This window comes from Pithys albifrons, chromosome 5, assembly GCF_047495875.1.
Source record: "Pithys albifrons albifrons isolate INPA30051 chromosome 5, PitAlb_v1, whole genome shotgun sequence".
Taxonomy (NCBI): Eukaryota; Metazoa; Chordata; class Aves; order Passeriformes; family Thamnophilidae; genus Pithys; species Pithys albifrons.
Genome location: NC_092462.1, coordinates 11,795,879 through 11,812,116, shown reverse-complemented (window position 1 = coordinate 11,812,116; position 16,238 = coordinate 11,795,879). Strand labels below are relative to the sequence as shown.

Below are 16,238 nucleotides of genomic sequence, written 5' to 3'. Positions count from 1 at the left end.
ATGCATTAATATCTACCACTTTTTAATACAAGAATTCTAAAATACACAAAAAACAAGTCTGTATGCAGCATCAGGTCATTAGTAAGGTGTGTTAACAAAATATCTGCCAATTAATATTTATACAAAATATCCCAATGTTCTTTAGTTTAACTAGCTTTAGTTGCTCCTATTGCCAACCTAAACCCTCATGCCTCACACATTTTGGTTACTGGTGCAGACTGACAAGCTGCCAGTGAACAATTCCACCAGCCCTTCTAGACACACCCTGACTCGCTCCAAACTCAGGAGAATGAAGTAGGTTATAATGGTACTTTAATTTTTTTTTCCAGTTCAATATACTCTCCATTTGAGCTTCACAGCCCCAGTATGGCCCAGGTCCAGGAAGCTTCATGTCTACTTCAGCCAAGGGCAAAGACCCTCAAACACTCAAAGCTGGCAGTGAACTCAGGAGTGCAGACCAAGCAGGCACTGCACTGTGTTCATCATCTGGGTTTGCTGCAAACACAGCAGGGCTTATGCCGAAGATTCTTGAGGCTTTTCAGCTTCACATGACTACTGACAGTACTAAATATGCAATAGGCATGATGTAATACCTAAATAAAGTTGTATGCTGGCCTAATGCAATCTTCTCTGAAGTAGAGAAACACTGTTCATTCCCTGCATTCTTTAAAAATATGCTTGTTTTTCTCCTCCTGCTGTATTTCCAAATTTGGTGGCATGTAGGTGGTCCTGCCAACAAATTCTGACCCTAGTTAGAGGAGGGCTGAGCAGCTGTGAAAACTGGGATATGCAGGTGAGGTCAGGGAGTCAGAACAAACCTACTGACTTATGCAGCAACATCAAGATCAGAAGAGTTTCCCATCCTACCTCCTTCTACCCTGGATATGGGAGACAGGAGAGGAACAGTCCCCTGTACCACCAAATACTGTAAGACAGAGCAGTGTATTCAAGAAACATGGAGTGCACTATTTAAAAAACCCCAAACAATCCCTCTCCTGCACCCCCAAAAAAATCCCAACAACAAAAGAGACAAGTCAGCACTGAAACAACAGATGGGAAGTAGGAAAGGAAAAGAAAACAAACAATACTTTCTAATGGTGCAGTAAGTAGGTATTGCCCAGAGGCTTTTCAGCAATGGAAACAGGTCATAGAAATAACCACGTAGTGAGGTTAAAGAAGAAAATTCACAGAACTCCAGAAGATCCCATGGAAATTCAAAGTCTAACTTACTAATATAAATGCAACAGACAGTTTTTCAGTAAAATTTTACTTATATCATGAAATAGCTATTTTGATAATAGCTATTTTGTTTAGCCTGGAGGAGGCTCAGAGGTGACCTCATTATTGTCTAGAACTACCTGAAGGGAAGTTATAGCCAGGTGGGGGCTGGTCTCTTCTCCCAGGCACTCAGCAATAGGACAAGGGGGCACGGGCTCAAGCTCTGCCAGGGGAAATTTAAGTTGGTATCAGAAAAAAATTCTTTCCAGAGAGAGTAATCAGGCATTGGAATGGCCTGCCCAGAGAGGGGGTGGATTTCCCATCCCTGGAGGTTTTTTAACTGAGATTGGACGTGGCACTGAGTGCTATGATCTGATAAAGGGACTGGAGTTGGACCAAGGGTTGGACTTGATGATCTCGGAGGTCTTTTCCAACCCAATCGATTCTATGATTCTATGATAGATGATACATGTGAGATTTTAAAAAATAAATTATGTGGTTTTACAACATTAAATATTACAAAAGTTAATATTTACTTGAGGAATCATGCAGTTACACCTGTCTGTTGCCCTCAGAAACTGTTCTGTTTTGTATTGTTAGGTCAGCATTAGTTTTTTGAGTTTGGGTATTTGTTGTTTGATTGGGTTTTTTTGATTGGGTTGTGTGTTGCTGGGAACAAGGCAAACTACCACCAGATCTCCGTGATGCAGTCATCATCACCCTGTACAAGAAGAAAGGAGAAAAATCAGACTGCTCAAATTACCCAGGTATTACTTTGCTCTCCATTGCTGGTAAAATCCTTGCAAGAATACTTCTGAACAGATTAGTACCCACTATTGCAGAAGATCTTCTACCTGAAAGCCAGTGTGGTTTCAGAGCCAATAGGAGCACCACAGACATGGTGTTTGTTCTCAGACAACTTCAAGAGAAGTGTAGGGAACAGAACAAAGGTCTCTATGTAACCTTCGTTGACCTCACCAAAGCTTTCGACACTGTGAGCAGAAAAGGCCTGTGGCAGATCTTGGAACGTTTAGGATGTCCCCCCAAGTTCCTCAAAATGATCATCCTGCTACATGAGGATCAGCGTGGACAAGTCAGATATGGCGATGCACTCTCTGAGCCCTTTCCAATAACCAATGGTGTGAAACAAGGTTGCGTTCTTGCACCAACTCTATTCACAATTTTCTTCAGCATGATGCTCCAAAGAGCCACAGCAGACCTCGATGAAGAAAATGGCATCTACATTCCATATCGTACTGATGGAAGCCTATTCAGCCTATTCAACCTAAGGTGACTGAAGGCCCACACCAAGACCCTGAATCACCTTGTCCATGAGCTGCTTTTTGCTGATGATGCCGCCCTCGTCGCTCACACAGAAGCAGCTCTGCAGTGCTTAACATCCTGCTTTGCAGAGGCTGCTGAGCTTTTTGGGCTGGAAGTCAGCCTGAAGAAGACGGAAGTTCTCTACCAACCTGCACCTCAAGAAGTCTTCCATCATCCTCACATCACCATAGGCAATTCAGAGCTTAAGTCAGTCCAGCAGTTCACCTATCTGGGAAGTATCATTTCCTCAGATGGTAAGATTGACAAAGAGATAGACAACAGACTAGCAAAGGCATACAGAGCCTTCGGAATACTCCATAAAATAGTCTGGTCCAATAAATACCTGAAGAAAAGTACAAAGATTAGTGTCTACAGAGCCACTGTATTGTCTACTCTTTTATATGGGTCTGAATCCTGGGTCATCTACCGCCACCACCTGCGGCTTCTCGAACGCTTCCATCAGCGCTGCCTCCGTTCAATCCTAAACATCCACTGGTCTGATTACGTGACCAATATGTCTGTTCTTGAACAGGGAGGGGTCAGCTGTATCAAGGCCATGCTGATGAGAACGCAGCTGCGCTGGGCAGGGCACATCTCCAGGATGGAGGATCACTGCCTTCTGAAGATTGTGCTCTATGGTGAACTCGCCACCGGCTGCCGCAAGAGAGGAGCCCCAAAGAAGAGATACAAGGACTCCCTGAAACAACACCTCAGCCTTGGCCATATTGACTGCCACCAATGGTCCACTCTGGCCTCCAACTGGGATTCTTGGAGACACACCATTCACGATGCTGCTGCATTCTTTGAGAATGCACGGAGAGTCAGTCTTGAGGAGAAAAGACAACGCAGAAAGAACCGTTCCTTGCCAATATCACCTAGGGAGACGTTCTGCTGTGCCTTTTGTGACCGGACCTGCCTATCCCGTATCGGTCTTTTTAGCCACCAGCATGCTTGCAGCAAGCGTGGGTAGTGCCCTTCTGAAATCTTCGTGGAGCCTAGCCATGATGATGATGATGGGTTTTTTCCTACGCAGACATGTGATGCAACCAGAACGAAATCACAGCAGTTCATGCTGATAATCTTTTTGAGGAATTTCTACATGAACTAGAAATGAAAATAAAAAAAAATAAAACTATTAACAGCATTTTAATGCTGTTCATTAGTTCACTAATGCTTCATACAGCAAGTACCTTTTCAGATGCAATTAAGTAACTGAGAGTTTCTATAGAAACAGAACAGGCAACAAAGAATCATATTCCTTAGATTAGACAGGTCCTTGGGCAAGTGCCAGTAAATTACCCAGGCAATCAAATCATGTGACTATACTGATTGCAAAGTTTTTCCCATAATTTCATCAGGTTTCTGACTACATAGTGAAATAAGGGAAGAAATTCCCAGTGTAACAATAGTAGATCTGCAAGCCCTTTCAGTACCGTGATGTTCTCATGAGCAAAGGTTTTAAAGCAAACAGTATAATTTGTAGGATTGGCATCTGGCTGACTGAAGACAGCCCCACTCCTGAAGGCACTCAAGCCCAAGGAGCCAAGTATTGAGGAACGGTCCCATCAGACACCTGCCAAATTTCTGGAGAAACCAAACCATACCAATAATGGAGGCAGGAGGGGAAAAGGAAGGGATAACACCTTCATTTTGCTTGACACAACTTTTTTAGTAAAGTTGGGTTCCTCTTCTGCAAACTTGAATTTTAAAGTAAAGGTCCAGAAAATTGCTTAATATTCTCTTTCTTTTCTGTAAAACATAGACATTAGCAGAGGAAAAACAGTGATATGCAATACCTGGAACCAGGGAATACAAAGCCACAACTGGCTGGGGGCCTGGACAATTGCTCTTGAATTGTGTTACTGGAAGGACATACAATGCACTAGAGGGAATTACTGGAAAGGGGTTCAGTTACCTGATGCAATTTGTGCTGAAGGAAGAAATCACACTACATTTTACTTATCTAACCACATTCAGTGGTGGCTCCCATTTAGTCATTAACTGTAACCTCTGTAGAAAGTGCACAGATTAGTATTCTGCATTTACACATTAAATTATGATGTACTCTACTCATATCCTTACACTAGCAACCAATTTTCAACCTCTTTTTCTGCAGAAGGGATTATGATCACATGAAGCCTTGACCTCCTGCATAACACAGACCTCTTTTAAGCCAAATTATTTCAATCTCACTAAAGGATATTTTCCAGAAAGGTAGGTCACCTTGGTTTGAAAACTAAGCCAATTGCTTCAGCCAGTTCAGATTTTTTCCAAGCACCACTGCACTCCCTGGTCTTTGGAGATCAGCATTCCACGTGGCTTACAGTCTGCTTACAAACTGCCCACAAACAGCAGTGAAATCAAGGGATGACTTGCTGCAGGATCAGCCTGGTACATTTTAAGTTCCCACTGAAAACACACATACTTTAGAGCACATGGGCTTAAATACCTGTAGTAAGTCACAATATCTGTGATTCTTTGGATATCCATGGCATAGATCTCTGCTGCAGGAATATTTCTTCCTCTTTCTTTCTTTTACAATATAACTAGTGATTATTCTTTTATCTTTCACAGGGAAGTTTCTTTGGAAAACATCAATTACTGGTCCTTTTAAAGGAAGTTTATGCACTGTACACAGGAACAATCTTTTTTTTTTCCAAAGGATTTTCTTATGACAAACACTAACCCTCTTCTCACAGAAAGTCACATTTTCATTTAAATAAAACACAGACAAAGACTAAGTAGTCTTTATCACCCTTCTACAGTCTCCCTGACAGCAATGTTACAATTATATTTGTGAGCTTTCCATGTTTTACCTGCTAAAATGCACCAGGTTCTCAAAGTAAATTGGATTACATATTCAACAGTGAGGACCTGGGTTATGTATTACCTCTGGCACACCTTATTAAAACACTGAAGCCAATGAATTATAATAAACAATGACACTTCAAAGCTTAAGAGCCAGGGCTTTGTTGCACAGCAAGCACCATCAAAAAGCTTGGGACGGTATCAGACAGGGATGCTTCCCATTCAGCTTTAACCTCGGAGCAGGGCCGCTTTCAGCAGTGACCTTGATCCATCCATTCCTCAGTGACATGGCAACCTGGGTCACACCTTGCCCAGAGCTGGGAGGAGGTCACTCTGCAGCTCGTGCCACTGCTGTGCCCAAGGCTGCCACCCAGTTTGGCAGATCACAGATGTGTTATTCACCTGGCTCCTGGGAGCAGAGCCCTGCCCTCCCATATCCTTCTCCCAGATCTACATGAACACAATCTACAGCCTGACAGTCCCTCAAGACACCTTCTGATAGGAGATTTTTATTTAGAAAATGCCTAAACAAAGAGCATACATGTTTTTTATAGAGGAAATACAAAAGTATATCCTGCAAAAGACCTGAGCTACAGTACAGGTCAGTCTGTGACTCTTGGAGTCATGCTCATGAGCTGCCACTCAAGTAATCCTGTGGATGTCAGCAGCCTGTTTGTGTAGGAGCTCAACACCACAGCTGGGAAAACTTGCAACATCACATGTGTCATCAGTAAGAAGTTTTCAAAACAGGCATCGTGACATTCCAACACTGAACCAAAAACATACTGCTGTAAAGGGTCTCAGTATTTAAAGTATGCTGATGATGACCTCCTACTTGTTCCATTGAAGTAAGACAGACACATAATGAGCTGTGGTCATAAATCTGAAACACCCAAGGGAACTATTTCGACTGTAGATGTCAGCTGATTTCCAAGAAAGCCTCAATCAATAGGGTTGATTTAAGTCATATTTGCACCCTGAGCATTCAGTTTTATGTCGATCTATTGGACAATGAATAAACTCTTCCTAAAGTTTAATCATTACTTCCTGGACTCTAAAAACAGTAACTCCTAAGAATACACAGCTAAAACATACAGTACAAGCTATTGTTTTTCCTAGTAGCTATAATGAATCATTACTCTTCCATTCTTTCTCAAGGCAGCTCATGTGATTAGCTCTCATTTGTTATTACAGGATGAAATCATCCAATTATTTGTCTGTCAAAACTCAACCTACAGCAACAATCTGAACTCTGTGGATAACACTATGGACAAATCCTTTCCAAACGGAGGTCAATTCTATTTGATTTGATTTCATGGGAAAGTCTATAAGAATAGTAAATATTATACACCACTCAAAAATAATTACAGTGTTAAACCTTCAGTACTGTTAATAATACCCACAAAAGTATGACTATAACCTCTCCATTGTGAACACTGCCCTCAAAACTTTATGAAGGGTTATACAGGTTAGGGGTTTTTAACAGATGTTCATTCACATAAACAAAGGTAAAATTAAAGACTTATTTCAAAACTGTCTCCCTATGTGGGTTATACAGCACTGGCTTATCTGGGCATGTAATGTGGTATCACGAAAAAGAATTTTTTCCTCTGAACTTAAGGTGTTCAGATTAAGATTTGTCAAGTTTTTCCAATGTCTGCCTTTGCTGCTCTCTCTTTCTACTAATGCAGTTCTATAGGGCACTGATTTGTTCAGCCACCATTTCCCTTGCATACAACTTTTCAAACATGTTCAGCACAACTGACTGAGGAGGAACTTTCCCTCTATTGATATTTACCAAGAAAAGCAGCAAAACAAGTACTTGCTTTTTCTCTCTTCAGGCTGATAAACACAGATGAGGGAAGACTGAAAACCTAACCACTAATCTTTAATAGAAAAAAAAAAAGCTCTTCAATGTGATAATCTGGCTTGACTACTGAGGGATAAAAGCAGAAACAAACAATAAAGGTTTCAGCCAGCCTACAAGTTTAACAATTGTGATTGAACCAGATTATCTTCCAAATATATTAATTTAAAAGTGATCAGCAATTGAATGACTACCACAGTACTTATCAAGGTCTCCAAACAACTCGTCACCATCCCTGTAAAAAACCTGTATCTTAACTCGAAACTAAATTTCATGGGGTTGATTTCCCACTTTTAGAACTTTTTGTAACTTATGCCAAGCTAAAGGGCCCTAAGCAGTCTAAGTATAACCATATTTGTCCGTGTTATCTACTAAGCAATAGCAAAAGTATTCCAGGCTGTAAACATCTGCTGGTTTTCTCTGCAACAGAGAAGAAATCAGAAGGTGCATTACAGTCTGTGTCTATCACTACATACCCACAAAGCAAAATAATTTCAAAAAAAGCAAAATGAATTTCCACTGAGGCTCAGTTTTGCAGATGAAAAGTCCACGTGCAGAACTCCCACAATAATATATCCAAATAGTAAGTTCCCAGAAACAAACCTACCAGACTTGAACTGAAACAAAAACCCAGCATAAGTAGAACACAGAGAGAGGAGCACTGACAAGACATTCTGGAAGTTCCAAGTATGTGAAGGATTACAACACAGAGGAAACTGATATTTGGACAGAACACCAAACAAATAACCACACTCTTGAAAATAAATTTCATGCTACATATCAATAACACCAGACTGTATGAAATTAGGGAGAAATAGTGAGAAAAATACAAATGGAGTTAACAAATGCCTTTTAGGTCCAATATAAACAATTACTCATAAGCTTGTTAAAAAAACAACAAACAATTAGAAACAGCAGGATCAAATATCAGTAACCAAAACAGCAGCAGTGAAGTCACTGAACTTCACTCAAAATTACTTCTTTTAAGCATCCCCATTCTCTCAGAGTAGCAGAAGCAAAGAAACAGATTTCATCCAAGAGCAAACTCTAAACCGACTCCATCTCCACCTATACACTATTCAGAGAAACTACATAAGAATAAAGAACAAATCAAGTTAAGGATGAGCCATTTAACAAAAACAACAACAAACACACACCCCCCAACAAAACAGAAAAAACCCAAAACAAACATCACCAATGCTAACTTAAGAAAAATTACTGTAAACTGAATGTAGTCAGCAAAATCAATGGTATAAATTGAGAACTGAAGTGTGTACAGTAAACTCAGCTTTGACTAAAAATGAACAGTTCTGAAGCACAGCTTGGTCAAATACAAGCTAAACCTGAAAAGAAGTCATAGCACCAGAAAAAGAGAACTTTAAATTCTAGCTCTTCTGGCTCAATACCTGCAGATAGATGAGATTTCAAAAAGCTATTAGAGGAGGCAATTTACCAGGGAAATGAGCGATGATGAACTAAAAAATGGCACTAAGTTTGGTTAACAAAATACTGGAAAACACAAAGGAGAAGCGTAAGACATGACTGTGAAGAAAGAACATTTAAAAAATAAAAATTTACCAGCTGAAACTAAAATTGCTGCTGTAGAAGACATTCATACAACCTTACTAGGAAACTTCAGGCTAAAAAAAAAATCAGAAATCAGGCCTAGAAAATGCTTATAATGAATCCTTTGAAAAGAAAACAAATGAAAGATTTCTAAAAAGTCTTCCAGAATGTGAACCTATCTCAGCACCAGATTTAAAGGCAAAATGCAGATGTAATTTCTGAATATCAACATTGATAAAGCAACAGGAGTAGGATTAGTGATCAAAGAGAGAGAGAAAAGCATGATTTCAGCCAAATGCTTACAGCTCCTTATACACTTTTTATCCTCATACTTCAGTAAAATCAGTGACAACTCCTGTCTGTTACAAGAAAAAGCTTATGTACTGTGATACTATGAAGGAAAAAAAACCAAGTAGAGTTCACAAATCCTAGGCAAAACCAGAGAAAGATGAAGGGATTCTGCCTGTACCAAGTATTTACAAGAAATTTCGTATAGGAACACGTGTTTTAATGGAGTTCCAAAAGCATTTGAGTCTATACTAGCATACCTTGTGAAACCTTTCTGAATTCTGCAGAACTCTAACTGAAACTATCAAGGGCCTAAACCTCTGTGAAATATGATATATTCTTACAAGGATGCAGAACTGGACAGTGGAGTGATGGAAATGTGGAAACTGATGTGAAGAAGTGCTACTTCTACACCTTTCAGCGTGTGACCAAAGGACAACAACAAAAACCATGTAAGCAATACAAACCCTGGTATAATGCTGGAAATCACTAAGAGGCCTAGACATTTATTGCTTTATTCTGATCCTGTGTGACATTTCCAGCAGGGTTTCCCACAAACAGATCTCAGGAGAAACAGCAGGATTCCATCCTGGAATTCCATGTGTCAAGCAGTAACATCATTTCAGAAGGCAAAAGTGGCAAATGACAGCTCAGCTCAGAAGCCTTGAGAGGTGACACTACTTGCAGCGTAGAAGGTGAAGTATCATTCAAGAGAAGCCTTTGACCAAGAGGCATTACAGTAGAGAAAGCAAAGCAACATCTCAGGCTCTGTATCTGTGCAAACAAAGCCTTGCTGCAAGAACTGGAGATCAGGAGAAACATTAACACGGGAAGTGAGACACGTTCCAGCTGAGGAACCGGGAAAGCATCTGTGAATTCAACAGAGAGACTGGTGAATCAAACAGCAGTTCAACCCCAGACATCTGCATGTTCTCTTGAAGTGGAAATCCACTAGTGTGAAGAAGAAAACACACCCACAGCAGATCCTAAGGAAAAGCTCAGAAGCATCAGAGCAGATTTGGTGTGCTGCCAGCCGACAGAGTGGAACCAAAGAGACTCCCTTCCACTCCCTGAGCCGAAATGAACAGGGAGAGCTGACAGACAGGCCGATCACCCCTATTTGTTATGCTAATTGCATCCTTTTGGATAAAGGCTACATTTCAAGTATCAGAAGGCACATGCTTTCTACTCAAGTGTACCAAGCAAAATCCTCACTACTTGAGTCAACAGGGGCAGAAAGTGCCAAGTCCGTCAGAGCATGTACCATCCTTTGTTCAGACAGATGATATGCTGGCCAAAAGCTTTTCTAAACTTTAAGTATGAACAGGTTTTCAAGCAACCTCTTCCTCAACCCTGAACTGACAGGTTGAGAGCAAGACATAATCCATCTCCAAATTTTGAGCTACTAATTGTGTTGTCCAGCAAGGCTCCAGAAAAGTCTTTCAACTTAGAACAGTCACAGTATTAAAAATCCTATTAGATCTGACATTGAAAGCTCACAGAAGCCAGCAGAGCTCAGAACCTCTCCTTTCTGCCATTCCAATGTGGAAATTAAACGATAACTCCTTTTGCAAAAATATCTGGGGAGAAAGACAGTATTTCATCAGATTCTTTTATCACCAGAAGCCAGCAAATTTCCATCTGCTCTCTTCTGCTTAAACATTTGAAATCATCTTTGGCAACATTTCAAACTTAAAAACTCCTACTGCATCTCTCACACATGCACTGTCCCAGCTGTAAGCATTAAATATACCCTGTCTGCAAAATAATTCACTCCTAAAAACAGTTCTTGCAAGCTAAGAACAATTTATTTGCCTTGTCACGCAAAGGGAGCACAGTAGCCACAAGTTAATTGTACCACACCCTCAGTCTCTCTTCCTTGAAGCTCTAAGTGAATTCATAACACTGCCATTCACTGTCTCACCAATTCCTTGGAATACTGTTCCAGGTAGAAGAGTTTGGCAAACATTATGACAGTACAGCAGAAAGCAGTTAGAGGCATTTTTAAACCTATTTGTTGCATCTGAATGCAAGATACTTTAATAACATGAGTCTTTTACTTGTTTATAAACTTTATGTTCTAGATCCTTACATCCATGGAAATAATTCTGTCACACAGGCCATAGTGCCCAAATGATGGCAGAGATCTGGGTGCATATCCTCTCCCAACACCTCTGCTTCAGCTGATGCGGGTTGCTGTGTAAATAAATACACCAGATTCCTCTGGAGAAGGAATTCTTTCATAGAGGCCAAACTACCAGGCTGCCCAGGGAAGCAAGCAGAGGATGTACCAAGGAGAGAAGGTTAAAAACATTGAGAACCTTTGAGAAAACTAATAAGAAGAAAGAAAATACTTTTCCCCTGTTGGTGAATAAAAGGGGAAACACTCAAGCAAGGGTCACAGAGAAGCAAAATACAGGCATGGCATTATGTGCAAGGCATGAAACAATTTAATTTAGGAGAAAGTTCATCAACCATCAAATACTTTCAAAGTAGAAAAGCACACTTTTTGGTCTTTTCCTGGAAGATTAATGCAATGATACAAGACAATGTAAGTTTGCAGAAAAGCTATGAAAATCCAATTTAAAATCCAATTAACAAGTCTTTCCTATTTTCCTTTTGCTAAAAAGAAAAATAAAAACCAAGCAACCCTTCAATTAAGGTATGCTTACAAATAAAGGTCACATTGATGTGAGCAGTACTGACATAAGACACAATAATTTAAATGAGACCAGACCTTACTTCAGTAAGATTTTTATAGTCTAATCTATGAATAAACCGTTTATCAAACATATTTTGTTAGCAGAGATGACTCCTAAACACTCACTAATCAGCACTGCCCTAACACATAAAAAGATTTTCATAATTCTTTTAACTTGTTGCAATACAATATTAAAATAATTGGGGAAAATGTCTCCAATGCCCAAACAAGTATTTAAATAAGAGTGTTTCTCTGTTCAACTGTTACACAAACCAAGGCCAAGAGGAGAGAACCAGTGTAGAAGGGGCTCACTGTTCACCCCTTCCCCCAAAGCAAAGGATAATCCTTTTTCTGCAAAGGATTGCGGCACTCAGAGTGGACCCAGGAGAACAGATAACACCGGTCCTGCTCTTCTGCTCCAACACAAACCCAACAGGAATTACTGTCACCCAGCCCCAAGGCTACATAAAATACTTGCTTTTACACTGAGACATGTCAAAAGACCTGAAAACAGGTAACACAGAGACCCTGGCAAACACTTTCAGCCTCATTTTCACAGTCACAACACTCCATCCACCCATGGAGAGGTTTGTTCCCAGTCCTGGCCTCTCCTTCCCCCTCACCCACAGGAAAGCACTCAATCTCTTCCTTCAGCTGTGCTACAGAGCAGCCCCAACTAAAGTTCTTTGAAGCTTGACACAATCACAGATGAAGAGAAGGGCATTACACTTAACCCTGATGAGTTTTCTGATGGGATGGTTTCAAAGCAAACCTAGATTTGAGGGCACTGCCAGTAAATCAATGCTTCTCCTTGTCTACCCACTGCTTAAGTTACACAGCAAAGCCATGTAATATCATCAGCCCCATAATCTCATCCATTTTAAAGTCAATTGTCATTCTACTGTTCAGGACAAATGACTTCACGAGTCAATAACGAAGAAGTACAAGTCAGCAAAAGTTAGAGCACAAAAAAAAACCCAGCTGTATTTACATCCTCTCTTGCATATATGAATTCAGACCATCCCCACCACAGTAAAAAGTCCTTCATACAGTATTTCTAGCCTTTTTCAAGGACATAAGTTGGTTTTCCCACAGTGCAACCAGGACAAGTTTTCTACCACATTCGTGGGTGGATAACTTTTTAGATTATATTGGACCAAATTTTAGCATTTTGTCACTACAGAAAAGAAACTTACGAAGAAAAAACCCCCCAGCTCACCAACCACAAAAGGTTCTTTTTTTTCCCCCGTTTCTTTACTTTTGACCAGATAACCTGCACCTCTGAGACAGTAACAGTATCATGATCATCTACAGAACCTGCAGAGGGTCACCCTAAATGTTATCATTACTGCAAATTATGTATCCTGGTTACTGTTTCAGCAGATATTTTAATTAATTCTGAACCCTCACCATCAGCTAGGACCCTCAATACCTTGCTTTTAACCAGTCTTTCCAACTGAGAACAATCCACTGGCTTTCCCTACCTGCCTTGGCCTTCAATGGGCACACCACAGCTGTTAGAACAGCCAGTGTAAAATTCCAGTATTTCCATGAAAAACAAATAATCTTAAATTCCACTTATTACTGTGCCCATCAAGCTGGGATTGGCCTGGACACTCTCCATCCATCCATCTATCCTTCTTTCTTCTTCTCCCACCTTTTACTGACCACTGTGACAAAAAACCTTGCCATTTTAGCACATGGTCTAACAGTTCCCACACAGCCCTTTAAATACTGACAGCACAATAACTTAATAATGGGGGGCTGATTAGTTATGGTTTTGGCAACATATTGAAAAAAGCTACAACTTTTTTATGGCCCTTCTCTACCAACCCCCTGGAAACTGGCTTTGGTTACTACCTTAATGCCACAGCTGTTGCAATTCCAGGCAAAGCACAGGAACTAATAAAAGCCACATGGAAAGGAGTTTCCAAAATAGGTGTAAAAATTTGGTCTTCTAAATAGTATTCACTATACAGACTTCATTCACATACTACAATAATGGATACAGTGCACAAATATTTACATTCCAAGTGGGAGGGAGGAAACGCAGAAACAAAGAACTGTTTCTGTATTCTGAACTTTTACCAAATGCTGCTGGTTTTTCTGGCCTTCACAAAAAAAGCAGTGCACATTTTATGAATCCTACTCCCACTCAAGGACAAAATCTTCAAAAGTGATCTCTCCATCTGTACAGTGGTATCACCAATCAGACTGTTTTACATACCACAGCTAGAAGACTTAGGTATATATGCACTGTGCAAACAGGTTGAAGAAAACACCCTAAATTCTCAAAATGTTTCCCTAATAACAGGAATGACTGGAAAATTGATGAGTATCTCATACATGAAAGGAGAGCCTGAAAAGAATTTCTCAATAAACAGAGCAGGGTTGAACTTTCAAGGCACAACATGTTTTTATGTATTTGATAACCCTGTCCATAACTCAAAAGATTTAAAAATCTATAGCCAGTGTGGAGTGGCTGTTGGTCACTTCCCACGCAAGAATGAGGTGGTTTATCAACACACAGAACTGAAGTAACTGAAGACCTTGGCAGTCTACATGAAAACACACTTCACAGTAATGCCTTAGTTTAGATTATAAATTGTTTACAAGTCCACAGAGCATTCAAAGGCTGAAGAAACACTTAAACTCCTGGTAAATATGTACAGAACCTTGAACAAAATACAGATGTAGTCCATATGTTTATTTTGCTTAGCCTGAAGTACTCATTGTCATGGAAGCGGGTAAAGAAGAAAAGAACAGGTTTTCAGAGAATGAATTTGACTATTCTGTACCAGTTCAAGAAGAACCAGTGGAAAGACCATTGGGTTCTGTATCTCCAATTACATATAAATGCATATACATTACCTAAAAAAGGGTGGAATGTCTCGACAAATCTATATACACAGTTTTATTGAGACTTGTGTGTGATTTGACCCAAACATCTACAAAAGCGTCTCCAGTTGCCAGCAGCCGGAAACAAAGCATTCAGGGAACATACTTCACAAGGACATCGTGGAGAAAACGGAGAAGCCGAAGCAAACATCTTCCAATTTGTGAATTACAGCACGATGTTTAAAATATCCTAAAGAAAAGGTGTTAGAGGTCCAACAACAAAGCGCTCCCAGAACCTGGGCAAGTCACAGCCCGACGTACGGAGCCATCGAACGCCGGGGAGTCGCCCGCACAAAGCTCCGGCGCGTAAATCCTCAGGGGAATGTCGGCGTATCCCATGCACCTGAGCACCGGCGGAGCGGCCTCAGCCCGGACCCCGGGGAGCCCCCTCCCGGGAGGGCACCGAGCGGGGAGCGCCCCTGCAGCCCCGCCTAGGTCCCCGAGGGTCCCGCACGGAGCGGGGAGCGCCCCTGCAGCCCCCGAGGGTCCCGCACGGAGCGGGGAGCGCCCCTGCAGCCCCCGAGGGTCCCGCACGGAGCGGGGAGCGCCCCTGCAGCCCCCGAGGGTCTCGCACCCCGCCCTGCCCGACCCCGGCCCGCCGCCGCCGCCCTTACCCGCCAGTCCACCGCCGCCGCCATCGCCGCCGTGCCCCTTCCTCCTCTGCAGGATGAAGTAGGGGTTGGCCCGCTCCGTCACCCACAGCGCGTTCGCCAGCAGCACCTCCTCGGGGTTCACCCACATGCTCCCGGCGAGGACAAAGGAGGGCCCGGCGGGCTGCGGGGGCGGCTCACGCTCGCACCGCCCGCATCAGCCGCCACCATGCCCGGCCGTCGCGGCCGTGGGCGCAGCCCTGCGGGCACCGGCGGGCACCGGGCGGAGGGGCGGCGGCAGCATCCGCACCGCCCCGCGACCCCCGCCGCCTACCCGCGCTCCGCCGGGCGCGGAGGGGCGGCTGCAGCGGCCCGGGGCGGCGGCAGCTCCCGCCGCAGCGCCGCGGGCAGCGGTGACATCAGCTCCGCGCTCCCTCCCGCACAAAGCCCGCGGGACTGCCGCGCTCCCGCGCCGTGCGCGCCGCCGCTCGCCCCGCCCGCCGCGCGGGGAACGCGCCCCGCGCTCCCGCACCTGCGCGCCGCGGGCACGGGCACGGTCCCACCTGCGGCGGGGGCGGGGCGGAGGGGCCGGGCACAGACACGGATACGCGGGGACACCGCGGGGAGGGAGGTGCGAGCGGGAGCAGCTCGGCCGAGGGGTACTCGAGGCGCCGCTGGGCGAAAAGCTGCCCATGTGTCGGCTCGCAGTCCAGAAAGACAAGTGTATCCCGCGCTGCATCCCAAGCAGCGCGGCCAAGTCGAGGGAGGGGATTCTGCCCCTCTGCTCGGGTGAGACCCCACCTGGGGTGCTGCATCCAGCCTCCTGTGGAGACAGCCTGAGAGTTGTGGTTGCTCAGCCTGGAGAACAGAAGGCTCAGGGAGACCTTAGAGCACTTTCCAGTACCTGGGGTGCTCTCTTCTCCCAGGCACTCAGCAATAGGACAAGGGGGCACAGGCTCAAGCTCTGACAGGGGAAATT

The 16,238-nt window shown here is 43.0% G+C and overlaps 1 protein-coding gene across 1 annotated transcript in view; it reads right to left on the bottom strand.

The window, feature by feature from the left end:
* TBC1D9 (TBC1 domain family member 9) overlaps positions 1-15,721 on the bottom strand; it is a 52,472-nt gene extending 36,751 nt beyond the window's left edge. The window contains exon 1 of the mRNA XM_071555705.1: positions 15,284-15,721. Within this exon, the coding sequence (XP_071411806.1) occupies positions 15,284-15,410 (127 nt within the window). The 5' untranslated portion in view covers positions 15,411-15,721. The remainder of the gene's footprint in view (positions 1-15,283) is intronic.
* Between the last annotated feature and the right edge of the window lie 517 nt (positions 15,722-16,238).